The sequence below is a fragment of the Otolemur garnettii genome, unplaced genomic scaffold (assembly GCF_000181295.1).
Source record: "Otolemur garnettii isolate 467f Iridium unplaced genomic scaffold, OtoGar3 scaffold00035, whole genome shotgun sequence".
NCBI lineage: Eukaryota > Metazoa > Chordata > Mammalia > Primates > Galagidae > Otolemur > Otolemur garnettii.
Genome location: NW_003852430.1, coordinates 13,290,738 through 13,303,385, shown reverse-complemented (window position 1 = coordinate 13,303,385; position 12,648 = coordinate 13,290,738). Strand labels below are relative to the sequence as shown.

At 38.6% G+C, this 12,648-nt stretch overlaps 1 protein-coding gene across 1 annotated transcript in view; it reads left to right on the top strand.

Annotated features, from left to right (window-relative positions):
* Nucleotides 1–12,648, top strand: part of LMBRD1 (LMBR1 domain containing 1) — a 118,509-nt gene that overhangs the window by 18,974 nt on the left and 86,887 nt on the right. Inside the window, exon 3 of the mRNA XM_003789675.2 lies at nt 6,470–6,530. Within this exon, the coding sequence (XP_003789723.1) occupies nt 6,470–6,530 (61 nt within the window). The remainder of the gene's footprint in view (nt 1–6,469; nt 6,531–12,648) is intronic.

Sequence of the window (12,648 nt, the reverse complement as noted above, 5' to 3'; positions counted from 1 at the left end):
AAAAAAAAAAAAAAAAAAGAGTTAAAAAAAGAATATACTTACTGTGCTTTGAACTTCATTTGAAAGTAAATAATGATCTTTAAAAACTTGGACGGCATACCTAAGATCCTCTCATGGCCCACCAGTGTGCGGGGGCATGTTGGTTGAAAATCACTGCCTTAGAGAAATCAATAAACCTGGAAAAACAATAGAGCATATGTAGGCATGTGGGCTAGTGAAGGAGTGTAGAGAAAAGAGTTGTATTTTGGGCAAGTTAACCTTCAAAGTGCCTATTCTATATATTCAAGCAGAGGGTGTCTAGGTCTAGAAAAAGCGGGAGGCAACACATGGGTAATATTTAGACATACAAACTGATGAGTAACAGGGAGACTAAGTGGTCAGAAAACTTGATGCTGGACCAAGGATGGGAGTCCTCTTTCATGGAGAGCCCAGCCCAAGGAGGGGCTGCAACCTGAGAGGTCAGAAGGAAAACAGAAGAGGGAGGACTCATGGAAATCAGAAGGATGTGTCTGACGAAGAGACTGATAGCTTTGTCTAGGATGTTGAAGTGAAGTGAGGAGGTGGAGAAGTGTCTGCTGGTTTTGGTCAGAGTTGACCATGAAGAGTAATTCTGGTAGAACAGTAGGGTGGTCAGGAAGGGCAGGAAGGTGGTGATAGGAGTGCTGACAACTTTTCAGGAAGCTTTGTGCTCTAGGGGAGTAAGAAGAGAGGCTGACAGATATTTATTTGTGGATGGTGGTGTATGTATCTCTTCATGTTTAATATTTTAGGCATTTAGTAAAGCAGGGGAAATTTTGGAGAGAGGAGAAAGGGTATCATTGTAGGTGTAGTATCCTGGGGAAGGCAGAGGTCAGGGTTTTCAAAGTGAAGTGTTGGTTGGCTTCCAATAGGAATATGGACACTCTGGAGAAAGGATGGCCTAGAATTTGGATACAAATGGAGGTAGGTTTTAGATTTGATAGTAAGTTGAGTGAACTCTGGACTTTTGGATTCAAACATAAGAGCCCTCTAAGTAGTGTTTCTCAACCATTGACATGTTGTGCTGGATGATCCTTCGCTGAGGGGACCCGTCCTGTGCTCCGTGGATGTTTAGTGGCACCCTGGGCTTCTGCCTACTATATTCTTGTAGCACACTGACCTCCCCTTCAATGTCTCCAGCCATTGCCAAATGCCCCGGGGTGGGGGGGCCAAAATGGCTCCTGAATGAGGACCACTGGTCTAAGGTGAGGTTATTGGGTAAGCTAAGGAGAATCATGTTGAAGATTTGGATTGTGCAGAGGTTTTCAAAAAGTCATCTTGAACGATGGAAAAGGGAATTTACTAATGGGACCAACTAAATCCTTGTTCTATGGAATTCATATCCTTTTCCTTTCTTCTGAAATATTCTTTGTAAATATTCTCTATTTAATATTAGTTCTTCATTGACCCACATTCCTTTGGGTCTTAAGTAACTCTGAAGTTCCTCCCAAAGTTTCTACTTTGGGAGACAGTTTATAAAACATGTCAAGGGCATAGCAATTCTCAAAATGTGGGAGAAGGAAGGTTTCATAAACTAAACTCTCTTGACAGTACATCAAATACCTTGGAGGCAAGAGTATGCGAAAGCCCAAATACACTAATAGTACTTGAGTGATGTTGTATATTTTACACATATTTGTAGCTTTAAAATAGTAACAGTAATACTCTTATTGCCACACAATTGGCTAGACAAAAGAACTTTAAAGAGTAAAAGATGCTGAATATCATGAATGCTTTTGCTTAAATTATCTTCAAACTTTCCACTTTTAATTTTTTCCTGAGATTGAGCTCTTGTTCAGTTTTAACATTTAACTTTTAAGTGATTCTCAATGGGACTTTACTACCTCCTGGAGTTGTCTTAGAAATTGGTGGGAGACTGTATAATGTTTAATAAACAAAACCGGTTAGATGTAACTATCCTCTGGCCTGCTGATACATTGTTCTTAATTTGATCATCTTCATCAAAAATCCTTTTAAACTCCTATTTTGATGCAAAAGTAACCACTGAAGAAGCGGTTCTTAGGAGCTGAAGCTGCCTGTGTGTGTTCACTTGGATGTTGAATCAGCAGTGAAAAACGTTTCAGTCATTGCTGAGGATTTTCTCGTGCTTTCCCATTCCTTGTGGTAAGAACTGTTTACACTCTTGTTTCCCTTTTCATATACATGTTTGGGTGTTTCTTTCATTAAGAGTTCTTCCTGGACATCCATCTATACCAGTGTAAATCTCATTGTTTTTAGTGCTTACACGTTATTCAATTTATTAATGCATAATAATATATTTTACCATTTCTTCCTTGGGCATTTTGATTGTTTCCAGTTTCTTTTTTCTTTTTTAAGGCATATTTTTGACTAGATCCAGTGGCTCATCCCTGTAATGCCAGCACTCTGGGAGTAATAGGTGGGAAGATCACTTGAGGCCAGGAGTTTGAGACTGGTCTGAGCAGAGCAAGATCCCATCTATACAAAAAATAGAATTAGGGAGTACCATATCCATAGCCAACTACTTGGGAGGCTGAGAAGGATTGTTGGAACCCAGGAGTTTAAAGTTGCAGTGAACTATGATGATGCCACTATACTCTAGCCTAGGAGACAGAGCAAGACCTTGTTTTGAGGGGAAAATAAAAGAAATAAATATCTTAAACAACATTATCTTGGATATTATGGCATAAAGTCCTGTTGGGTGAAAACTAGAAAAACTATTACTTGATGTAGGCTGGAAATTATGGTGATAAAGGTAAGTAAGTGCTTGGGTTCTTAATAACTTGACATTATACAAAGAGGTGTGCTGTACCAAAGTGTAGGGAGAGGTACCTCGATCTTTTATCTTCTCTCATCTTATGGCAACCAGGAAAGTGGTCTTGCAGATAGATAGACTTTGGACTTGAGTGCCAAGTTGTCTAAACTGAGTTGGTATAGGCTGTTCATCTGGTGCTACCGTAGTCCATTTGCTGAACACCTGGAGACTTTGGGCCCCTGTGCCCCATGAGTAAATGAACTTGGCACAGCTTCTCTTGTGTGGGAAAGATAGGGCCCATGTAGGTTGGCTTATTGCACAATAAGAGCCCCTGATGTAATTCACTGGACAATGCTGCTCGTCTTGAAAAAATATCTATCTACTGATGTCTATCCTAATTTGTGTGAATAGACTTAGGATAGATTCAAGACAGTGTCTAGATGGCTGTCTTTCTTACTATTAACTGTGTAGGAGGTGGCTTTCCCTCCACCTTCTGACACTACTAGATATTGTTTTACATTTTTGGGTTACTATAATAATAGATTCTTATATTTTATTAGTAAAATGTAGTAATTAGGAAGTTCCTAATTGTTGCCTTTTTTTCAATTTTTTATGGTTCTGACTTATCTGGTTTTTTCAGATGATTTATAGAATTAATATGTTCATATACAAAACATTGTATATAAAGCTTCTATACAGCAAAGGAAGCAATCAGCAGAGTAAACAGACAATGTACAGAATGGAAGAAAATATTGGGAAACCGTGCATCTGATAAAGGGCTAATATCCAGATTCTATAAGGTACTCAGAATAGCAAGAAAAAAACAACTCCATTAAAAAGGTGGCAAATAACATGAATAGAAGTTTTTTAAAAGATAGACAGTGAGCTAACAAACATATGAAAAAGTGTTCAACGTCACTTATCAGAAAAATGCAAATTAAAGCTGCAGTGAGATATCACCTTGCTGCTATGAGAATGCTGGCATGCATCCACAGAGAAAGGGACGATGCTTACATACTGTTGGTGGGACTGCAAATTGTATAGCCCTATGGAAAACAGAGTTCGCTTACCATCCAACCCAGCAATCCTACTACTGAGTATCTACTCAAAGGAAAAGGAGTCATTTTATCAGAAAGACACCTCCACTGAATGCTTTTTGCAGCATATTCAGAATTGCAAATATGGGGACCCTACCTAAGTGCCCATCGATTCATGAGTAGATTAACAAAATATATACACATATACACATGCCTGTATACATACCATGGAGTACTACTCAGCCAGGAAAAGGAATGAGTGAATGTCTTTTACAGCAATGTCAGTGAAACTGGGGACTGTCATCCTAAGTGAAGTATCTCAGGAATGGAAACACAAAGGCACATCTGGTGATATGCTCTCTAATAATCCGGAACTAGTGGATGGGGACACTTGGGCACAGAGAGAAGTAACAGTTATTGGAAATCAAGAAGGAGGAGGGAGGGTAAGGATAGAAACCTACCTATCCAGTACAATAAACGCCATTCAGGAGATAGGCACACTAACAGCCCTGATTTATGCATCGTAAAAGCTATCCAGGTGACAAAAAACATATGTACCTCCTTAATATTTTAAAATTAAAAAAAAATCATTACACATGAGAGCATGTGACTTTCCATTTATAATTTAGTTTTCTTTATATAGTTAACATACATTTTTTTATTTAGCCTATTAAGTTTTTTATAGTTTTCATTGCTATTGGGAAAATTCTGTTTTTATTGTGCATTAATTATGTAGCAATGTTTTGCATTTAAAGAATTAAATGTGGATTTTCTACAATTTCTTTTAGGCATTTATCAGTAAGCAATTTATGGATTGCAACGTGTTTATAGGCAAAAAAGGGGAAAATAAAAATTGTAAATCATCTTAAGAGGATTAAATGTTGATATCCTTCCTTCAGAGCACTAGTAGTGGGCTGGGTGCAGTGGCTCACACTGTAATCCTAGCATTTTGGCAGGCTGAGGTCGAGAATTGCTTGAGCTCAGGAGTTTGAGACAAGCCTGAGGAATAATGAGACCCCACGTCTCTAAAAATAGAAAAACTAGCCCAGCATTGTGTGGGTGCCTGTAGTCCTAGCTACTTGATAGGGGGAGGCAGGAGAATCACTTGAGCCCAGGGGTTTGAGGTTGCTGTGAGCTGTGATGACACCACAGCACCCTACCCAGGGTGACTAAGTGAGACAGTCTCATGGAAAAAAAAAAAAAAAAGCATTAGTGGGATCCTGACTTGAGCTTTCCTTTAAAGAACTCACACTAGACCTCCCATTTGACCCCACAATTCCACTACGAGGCATCTGCACAGAAGGAAAAAAATAACAAATGTTTTATCACGAGGACATTTGCACGAGATTTTTTATAACAGCTCAACTTACAATTGCCAAGATACCGAAATGCCCATCAACCCAGGAGTGGATTAACAAACTGTGGTATATGTACACTGTGAAATACTATTCAGCCGTAAAAAAGATGGTAACATCACATCTTCTGTATTAACCTGGATGGAGTTGGAATACATTCTCCTTAGTAGAGTATCACAAGAATGGAAAACCAAATATCCAATGTACTCAATACTAATATGAAGCCAGTAGGGAATCTAATCCAGGCCCACATAGGAGAAAAACTCATTCAATGCAAGTTTGGGGGTTGGGGAACAGGGAAGGGGTAGAGGACGGGGGGTTTGGAGTGCTCCCGCTGAATGGGCTCAATGTAGGGGTGTATGGCACACCTTTTGGGTGCAGAACATAACTGCAAGAAGGACTCTACCTAACAAATGCAAATATTGTGACTGGTTTGTACCCTCACATTAACCTGAAATTAAAAACATATATAAAGTTTTAAAAAGATGCCCTGTTATAATTTGAGCCTTCCTCCTTAATAGCGGTGACAAGTCCCTTAGACTCTGTGGTTTGCTTTTTCACATGCACAGAATTTGGTTATAGACAGAAAGCCTTGCCTTTGTTCCTTAGTTCTAACTTAGTAATGGGTAGCATTTTTTCTATTTGAAAAGATTAATTTGAATTCTATTTTCTAAGTTTAGTAATTTAAGGAACACTTGTGTAGGATGAATGCAGAGGAGTCTAGGTTTGACTTTTAGTTTTTTAAACAAATGTATTATATATGCTCAAATTTGTTCTTTCTAAAGTACAAATCATATTTGTCACTCTCATAAAATTGTCACTCTCATAAAATTCGTAACCATTGCCCTTAGGACAGAGTCCAAAATACTTAGCATGACTCGCAAGACTCTCAGACATACACCCTTCTCCCTCCTTCCCTCCCTCCACCTGCTTCCTCGTACCTTTCCGTAAGCTCTAGTGAAACTAAATCAAGCTCCTCGCACATGTTCTGTGTATGTGGCCTTCTCCTTCCCTCCTTCCCTTTCCCCAAGAATGTCCTCTCTCTCTCCAGGTCTCAGTGTAGTCATTTTTGGGAAGCCATCTTGAGCTTCACTCTGAGTGAAGTACCTTTTGTCTTGTGTTTCCCCAGAAGCATGCTATTGTCTTAATTTAGCACTTACGTATTGAAATTTGTCTGGTATCTGTCTCATACTTCTTGAAGACATAGACCATGTCTATTTGAGTTGATGATAGATTTAGAAATGATGTTTATCTTAAAGCTTAACTATAATCATTAGGCAAGTGGATGTTTCACTAATATTTATATTGTTTCCTTTTTATCCCAGGACTGGGCTAATGCTAATGTCAGCAGACAGATCGAGGACACGGTATTATATGGTTACTATAGTAAGTATCCTTCAGTTTCATTTCTTGGGCTGCTAACCAAAATGTAGAATAAAACTATGCATGTAGACATTTAATTTTGATATACAGATGAGATTGCTGTTTTCTACATTAGGAATAAGTAGTAAACTCTCATTCTCAAAATCCTGAAAATTCCTTACCTATTTTTACGTCATTTAAGCTCACTCATAACACTCTGTGGTTGTTCAATTAAATCTCACATCTCTCCTCTTGCTAACCATTACCAATTCCCTACACTTGTGCTCTTAATTTAATCAGTTTTTAATTTTTTTTCTAAGTATTGACAGTAGTGGAGTGCACTGTGGGAAATTTGTACCATCAACTGTGAGGTACAAAGAACCAGGTCACAATATTTTGAGTTTCTTAGGTAGAGTCCCTCCTGTAGTTGTGTCCCACACCCAAAAGGTGTCTCTTCCCCCCTACAGGGACTATGTTGTTTGGTCCCTTCTTTCCTCCTTTCTCTCTCCTTTTTCTAATAAAACTTTTATAACAAATCACCTAAATGTTCCCAAAATTTTCTTTGAATAAACATGAAACTAATGTTTTTATAAAAAGATATAATTGCTGAGTCAGGAAAGGAATGCCTTTTTCAACAATAAATTAAGATGTTGAATAAGAATCCAGTAGGACATTAAATTGGAAACTGAAGGAAATCTACAGAAGCTTCTATTGATGGGACGATTTTTTAAGAGTTTTACTGTATTTTAATTTAGCTGCTTTGTCTCTAATCTTTGTCTTTTACCCTGATACAAAACTCTAAGACCCTTGAAATTCTATTTCTGTGGAGTAGACTTTAGAAAGATTTTTATGGTATTTTAAAATAGAATTTAGTATTTTTAATAAATATGTTAAATATAAATATAAAATAAAAATATAAATAAAAAAATAAAATGTATTTTGACCTATTAAGTCAAAACTTTGGAAGTGGTGCTAGATTAAGGAGAATGTTAACTTTTCAGTATAAAATCATATCTTCAAAAACAAATTTAGGGGAGGAGGTTTATCACCTGTGTAACCCTAAAGTACAGTTATCCTGTAGAACTGCAGTCCCCATATCCCCTGGGCTGTGGACTGGTACCAGTCTGTGACTTCTTAGGAGCCAGGCTGCACAGCAGAAGGGGAGCGGCCTATGAGCCAATGAGGCTTCATCTGTGTTTACAGCCGCTCCCCCTCGCTGGCATCACCACCTGAACTCTGGCTCCTGTCAGCTCAGTGGTGGCACTATATTCTCGCATGAGCATGAACCCTGTTGTAAGGATCTAGGTTACACACTCCCTATCAAAATTGAATGTCTTATGATCTGAGGTGGAGCCGAGGTGTGACACTCACACTAGAGAGCAGCTGCAGATACTGATTGTCATTGGCAGAGGGGTTTGCCTGTACAGAGACCATAATAAATCCATTGCTTGCAGACTCATGTCCAAACCCTATCAGTGAGTGGCAAGTGACAATTAAACTACATCTGGTGGCAGGCTTTGTAGTGACAAGTAATCATCTAACTTCAGTTCTAGAACTACATCTGGTAGCAGGCTTTGAGTCAGAATCTGACATTGCACTTGTCTCAGGCACAGTTTTGATGAGCTCACAGGCTAATCCTAGCAAAAATGTGTAAAAAGTAAAATTACTAGAGAGCTTCTTTGTAAAAAGGGAAAGATGCAGTGATGAGACAGCAGCGGAAGATTATAAGACTGCCAACAAAATGAAAGCTGCATTTAAAAGAAAATACCAAGAATTCTACTTAAATTATCGGTTCATTGTAACAGTTGATTCACATTCTTCAAGCCCACTTTGTCTAATATGTGGCAACCTGCTATCCAATGAAGCCATGAAACCTTCAAGACTGCTTTGTTCCATGGAGACCAACCACCCTGCATTAAAAGACAAGCCTTTGTAGTTTTTCCAAAAGAATTAAACATAGACACGAAGAACAGAAGCAATTACTGAAGGCCACGACTTAATTAAGTGTGTCTGCCCTGAGAGCATCACTCTTAGTGGTTAACCACATTGCTAAAGCTCAGAAGCCTTTGCCATTGGTGAAGAGTTGATCCTGCCCACTGCTAAGGACATTTACCACGAACTTTCAGGAGAGGCTGCAGTTCAAAAGGAGGCACATGTTCCTCTTTGGGCTGGCACCATAACTGGATAAATTGACAAGAAAGTGGAGGAGATTGAGGCCCAATTGTGAGACAAGATCAGTGAGTCACCATGATATGCAGTTCAGATTGATGAATCTGAAGTTGGCAACAAAGCTTGTTTTTGTGCAATATACACACGGTGCAGAAAAATAAATGCACATTTTAAGAAAGGAAAATTGTATTAAAGTTTTAATAATATATACCATGACATTTGTTGTCCTATATGTTATATCTTGCATCTCTTGTAAGTGCAAAAGTCAAACATGACTTGAATATTACAATTTTAATAGTTTTTTCCTTTCTTAAAATGGGTATACATTTTTGGCACCCTCTGTGTTTTTCTGGGAGGATGTACACAAGGATATGGTATGTGTGCTTTTGTTGCCAACCAACACAACTGTGGAACTATTCAAGTCTTTGGATGATTACGTATCAGGAAAACTGAACTGGTCACTTTGTGCCTATGTGGATGGAGCAGCTGCCATGACGGTTCAGCTTTCTGGTTTCACAGTGGGGTCAAGGAGGTCGCTTATGAATGTGAATCTATACACTGTGTTATCCATAGAGAAATGTTGACTAGCTGAAGAATGTCATCTGAACTAAACAGCATTTTGTAGACTGTGATTCAAATTATCAACCACATTAAAGTACATGCCCTTGACTCACATCTGTGGATGCAGTGCTGTAAGGAGATGGATGCAAACCACAGATCTTCTCCTTATACACAGAAGGGAGATGACTTCTAAAGGTAGATTACTGGCCAGGGTTTGACTTATAAGAACCACTCCAGAGATTTCTTTTAGAAAAATAGTCACCGCTGGCAGTACATTTCAGTGGCACAGAAGGAGTTGCAGAATTTGCTCACTTGTGTGACATATTCAACCTGCTCAACAAACTCAATCTGTCACTTTAGGGGAGAATGACAACTTGTCCAAGTTGGCAGACAAAGTGGCTGCATTCAAAGCCAAACTGGAATTAGAGGGGGACGAGTGAACATTGGGATTTTTGGCATGTTTCAAACATTAGCAGAGATTTTGAAAGAGACTGAGCCAGGACCTTCTGTTTCCCAGCTCGTGCCTGATCACCTGACTCAGTTTTCAAAAGAGTTTGAGCTTTACTTCCTAACTACAAAAGACCCCTGAAGGAAGGAATGGACCTGCGACCCATTTGTGAATTAGCCAGGTGAACTGACTTTGTCTGTACTAGCAGAGGACCAACTGTTTGAGACGGCAAATGATGGCAGCCTCAGAAGCGTGTGTGAGACAACTTCAGATCTCCACATGTTCTGGATTAAAGTCAAGGCAGAATAACTTGAGATTGCCACAAAAGCTAGAAAAGCCTGCTTCCATTTCCAACAGCCTGTCTTTGAGAAGCAGAGTTTTCTTCAGTGACAGCAACCAGAAGATTACAGAGTAGACTGGACATAGCAACACACTTCAGGTGTCTCTCACTCACTCCCAGATGGGACCATCTAGTTGCAGGAAAACAAACTCAGGGCTCTCACTGATTCTGTAGTATGGTGAGTTGTAAAATTATTTCATTATACATTATAATGTACTAATAGAAATAAAGTGCACAATAAATGTAATGTGCTTGAGTCATCCTGAAATCACCTCCCTCAACCCTACTCCTCACCTCCTAATCTGTGGAAAAACTGTATTTCATGAAACTGATCCCTGGTGCTAAAAAGGTTTGGGACCACTGCTGTAGAATATGTGACAAAATAAGCCAGTTTATGTATTACTGAAGTCCAAAACCACGAACCGTATCTTATCATTGAACCTAGAGACTGCTGGACTAATACCTTGTAGCTAAGGTCATAAAAGACTTATAAACTGTAATGTTAATTTATGTAGCTTTTTTTACTTGGTTCCATGGAGAGAATTAAGCCTACAGAAAAGGATTTTAGTGAGTATTTTTTTCAGTCCTCCTAAAGATAGTGTGTCCTCAATTCTCCCAAGGATGATGTGTCCTTCATATCATTTTAAATGCATGGGAGATGAATTAATCATTATACATGATAGATGCCTTTGGGGCTTATGGCTTGATTCTCTGCAGAACTTAGGCTGTGGTGGGAACTATAACTGCCTTGGGCTAGGATAGGGAAGAAACACTGATCTAGAGAAGAAATTTGTTTGAAAAGCCAATTTGTGAATAGAAGATTTCTTAAGAAACCTGAAATTGAAACAAAATTTAATTGGCTAATACTAATGGTTGTTGTCATAATGTTGGTCAGATCCCTCTTTGCTGTGGATAATAGGCCTTTAGCTTCTGGATCTGTGGTGATCTGCAACTAGGGTCTGAAATGATTGTACAGCTTCTGAGATGGTTACTATCCTGAGGCCCCGTTATTTCTTTTTAAACTATATATTCTGGATCTAGGGAACAACAGGGTCCAAATAATCCAAAATACTGTTTTTTCCATCCCCTTTGTCAGATTCTAAGTTCCAATCTCTTCTAATATATCAACACATTTTTATTGTGTGTACCCACAGCTAGGTACTGTGTAAGGCTTTAATATTCAACATCTTATTTATTTTTCACGAATATCTCCCCCTCCCCTTTCCCCCCCTTTCCTACCTTTTCCAGATGAGGAAGTTGATGTTGGCAGATGTCAAAAGTCACTTTGTTAGTGAATGTCATAACCCAAGTAGATCTTATTCCCTAAGCTGGAGCTTTGGGAATCATCAAGTGAGCTGCCTTTTAATAAATGGTTCAGGGGATGTTACCTGTGGGAATTAATCATTGAACTGCAGAGCATCTTCAGAATGCTAAATCATGTCCAGAGACATTCTGATTTACTTTGGTGTGATAGGCAGCCTGGGAATCTATTACTGAAAAGTTAAAGGTGCTGATTCTGATTTTAGATGCTTAATTAGTAATAACTTCAAGTTCTTGGTGGATATTACTGATGCAGGGTTTTTACTTTACTTGTCAGGGTTTTTTTAGGCGCTAGATAAATGCTAGCTGGTTTTCTGCAGAAGAGAAACTGGTAGAAAATATTTAAATTCTTAAAGTTCTCTTAAAGTGGTTTTAGTTGTCTCACCCTGAACTTTTTATACACTCCCTACCAACATGCAGATAAATTGGCAAGGGCTGCAACTTTACTGTCTCATGGTATTTGGGCAAAACTTGGTCATTGTATGATTATGATTATAGACACAGGGAAATCCCTAGAAAGCCAGCCTTAAAAATAAAACAAGAATGAAATAAATAATAAAGCAACCAAGTAGAGATATCAGCAACTGCATACTTTGTGGAAGATAGATTCCACATATTTAACTCTGGCAAGTAACGAAGCAAAGAAACAAAATGGGAGCACCAGTTTTCAGGAACAGGTAGTATAAATCCAGAATTCTAAAGTATATTGTCTAAAATATCAGTTTCAGTACAGTTATGAAATGTTGAAAATAATAAGAAAAATGAGGGCGGTGCCTGTGGCTCAGTGAGTAGGGCACCAGCCCCATATGCCAAGGGTGGTGGGTTCAAACCTGGCCCCCACCACAGTGCAACAGAAAAATAGCTGGGCATCGTAGCAAGTCTGTAGTTGCAGCCTTGTCCCAGCTACTCAGGAAGCTGAGGCAAGAGAATCATCTAAGCCCAAGAGCTGTGAGCTGTGATGGCACAGCACTCTACTGAGGGTGACAAAGTGAGACTCTTTTCTCTAAAAACAAACAAAAAAAAATAGGAAAATGAGACCATGTTAAGAAAAAAGCATACAGTATTTACAGAAACAGTATTTTTCAGTTGTTAAAGTTAGTAAACAAAAACTTTAAAGATGTTATTATAAATGAGTTCAAAGAGCTAAAGTAAACAATTTAATGAATTTAAGGAAAAAAATGTGACAAATAGAAATTTGTAGTAAGGAGATAGAATTCATTTAAAAACAACTAGAGGGAGATTCCGAGGTTGAAGAGTATAGTAACTAAAATGAAAAATTTATTAGACGGTCTTAGTAGCAGGTT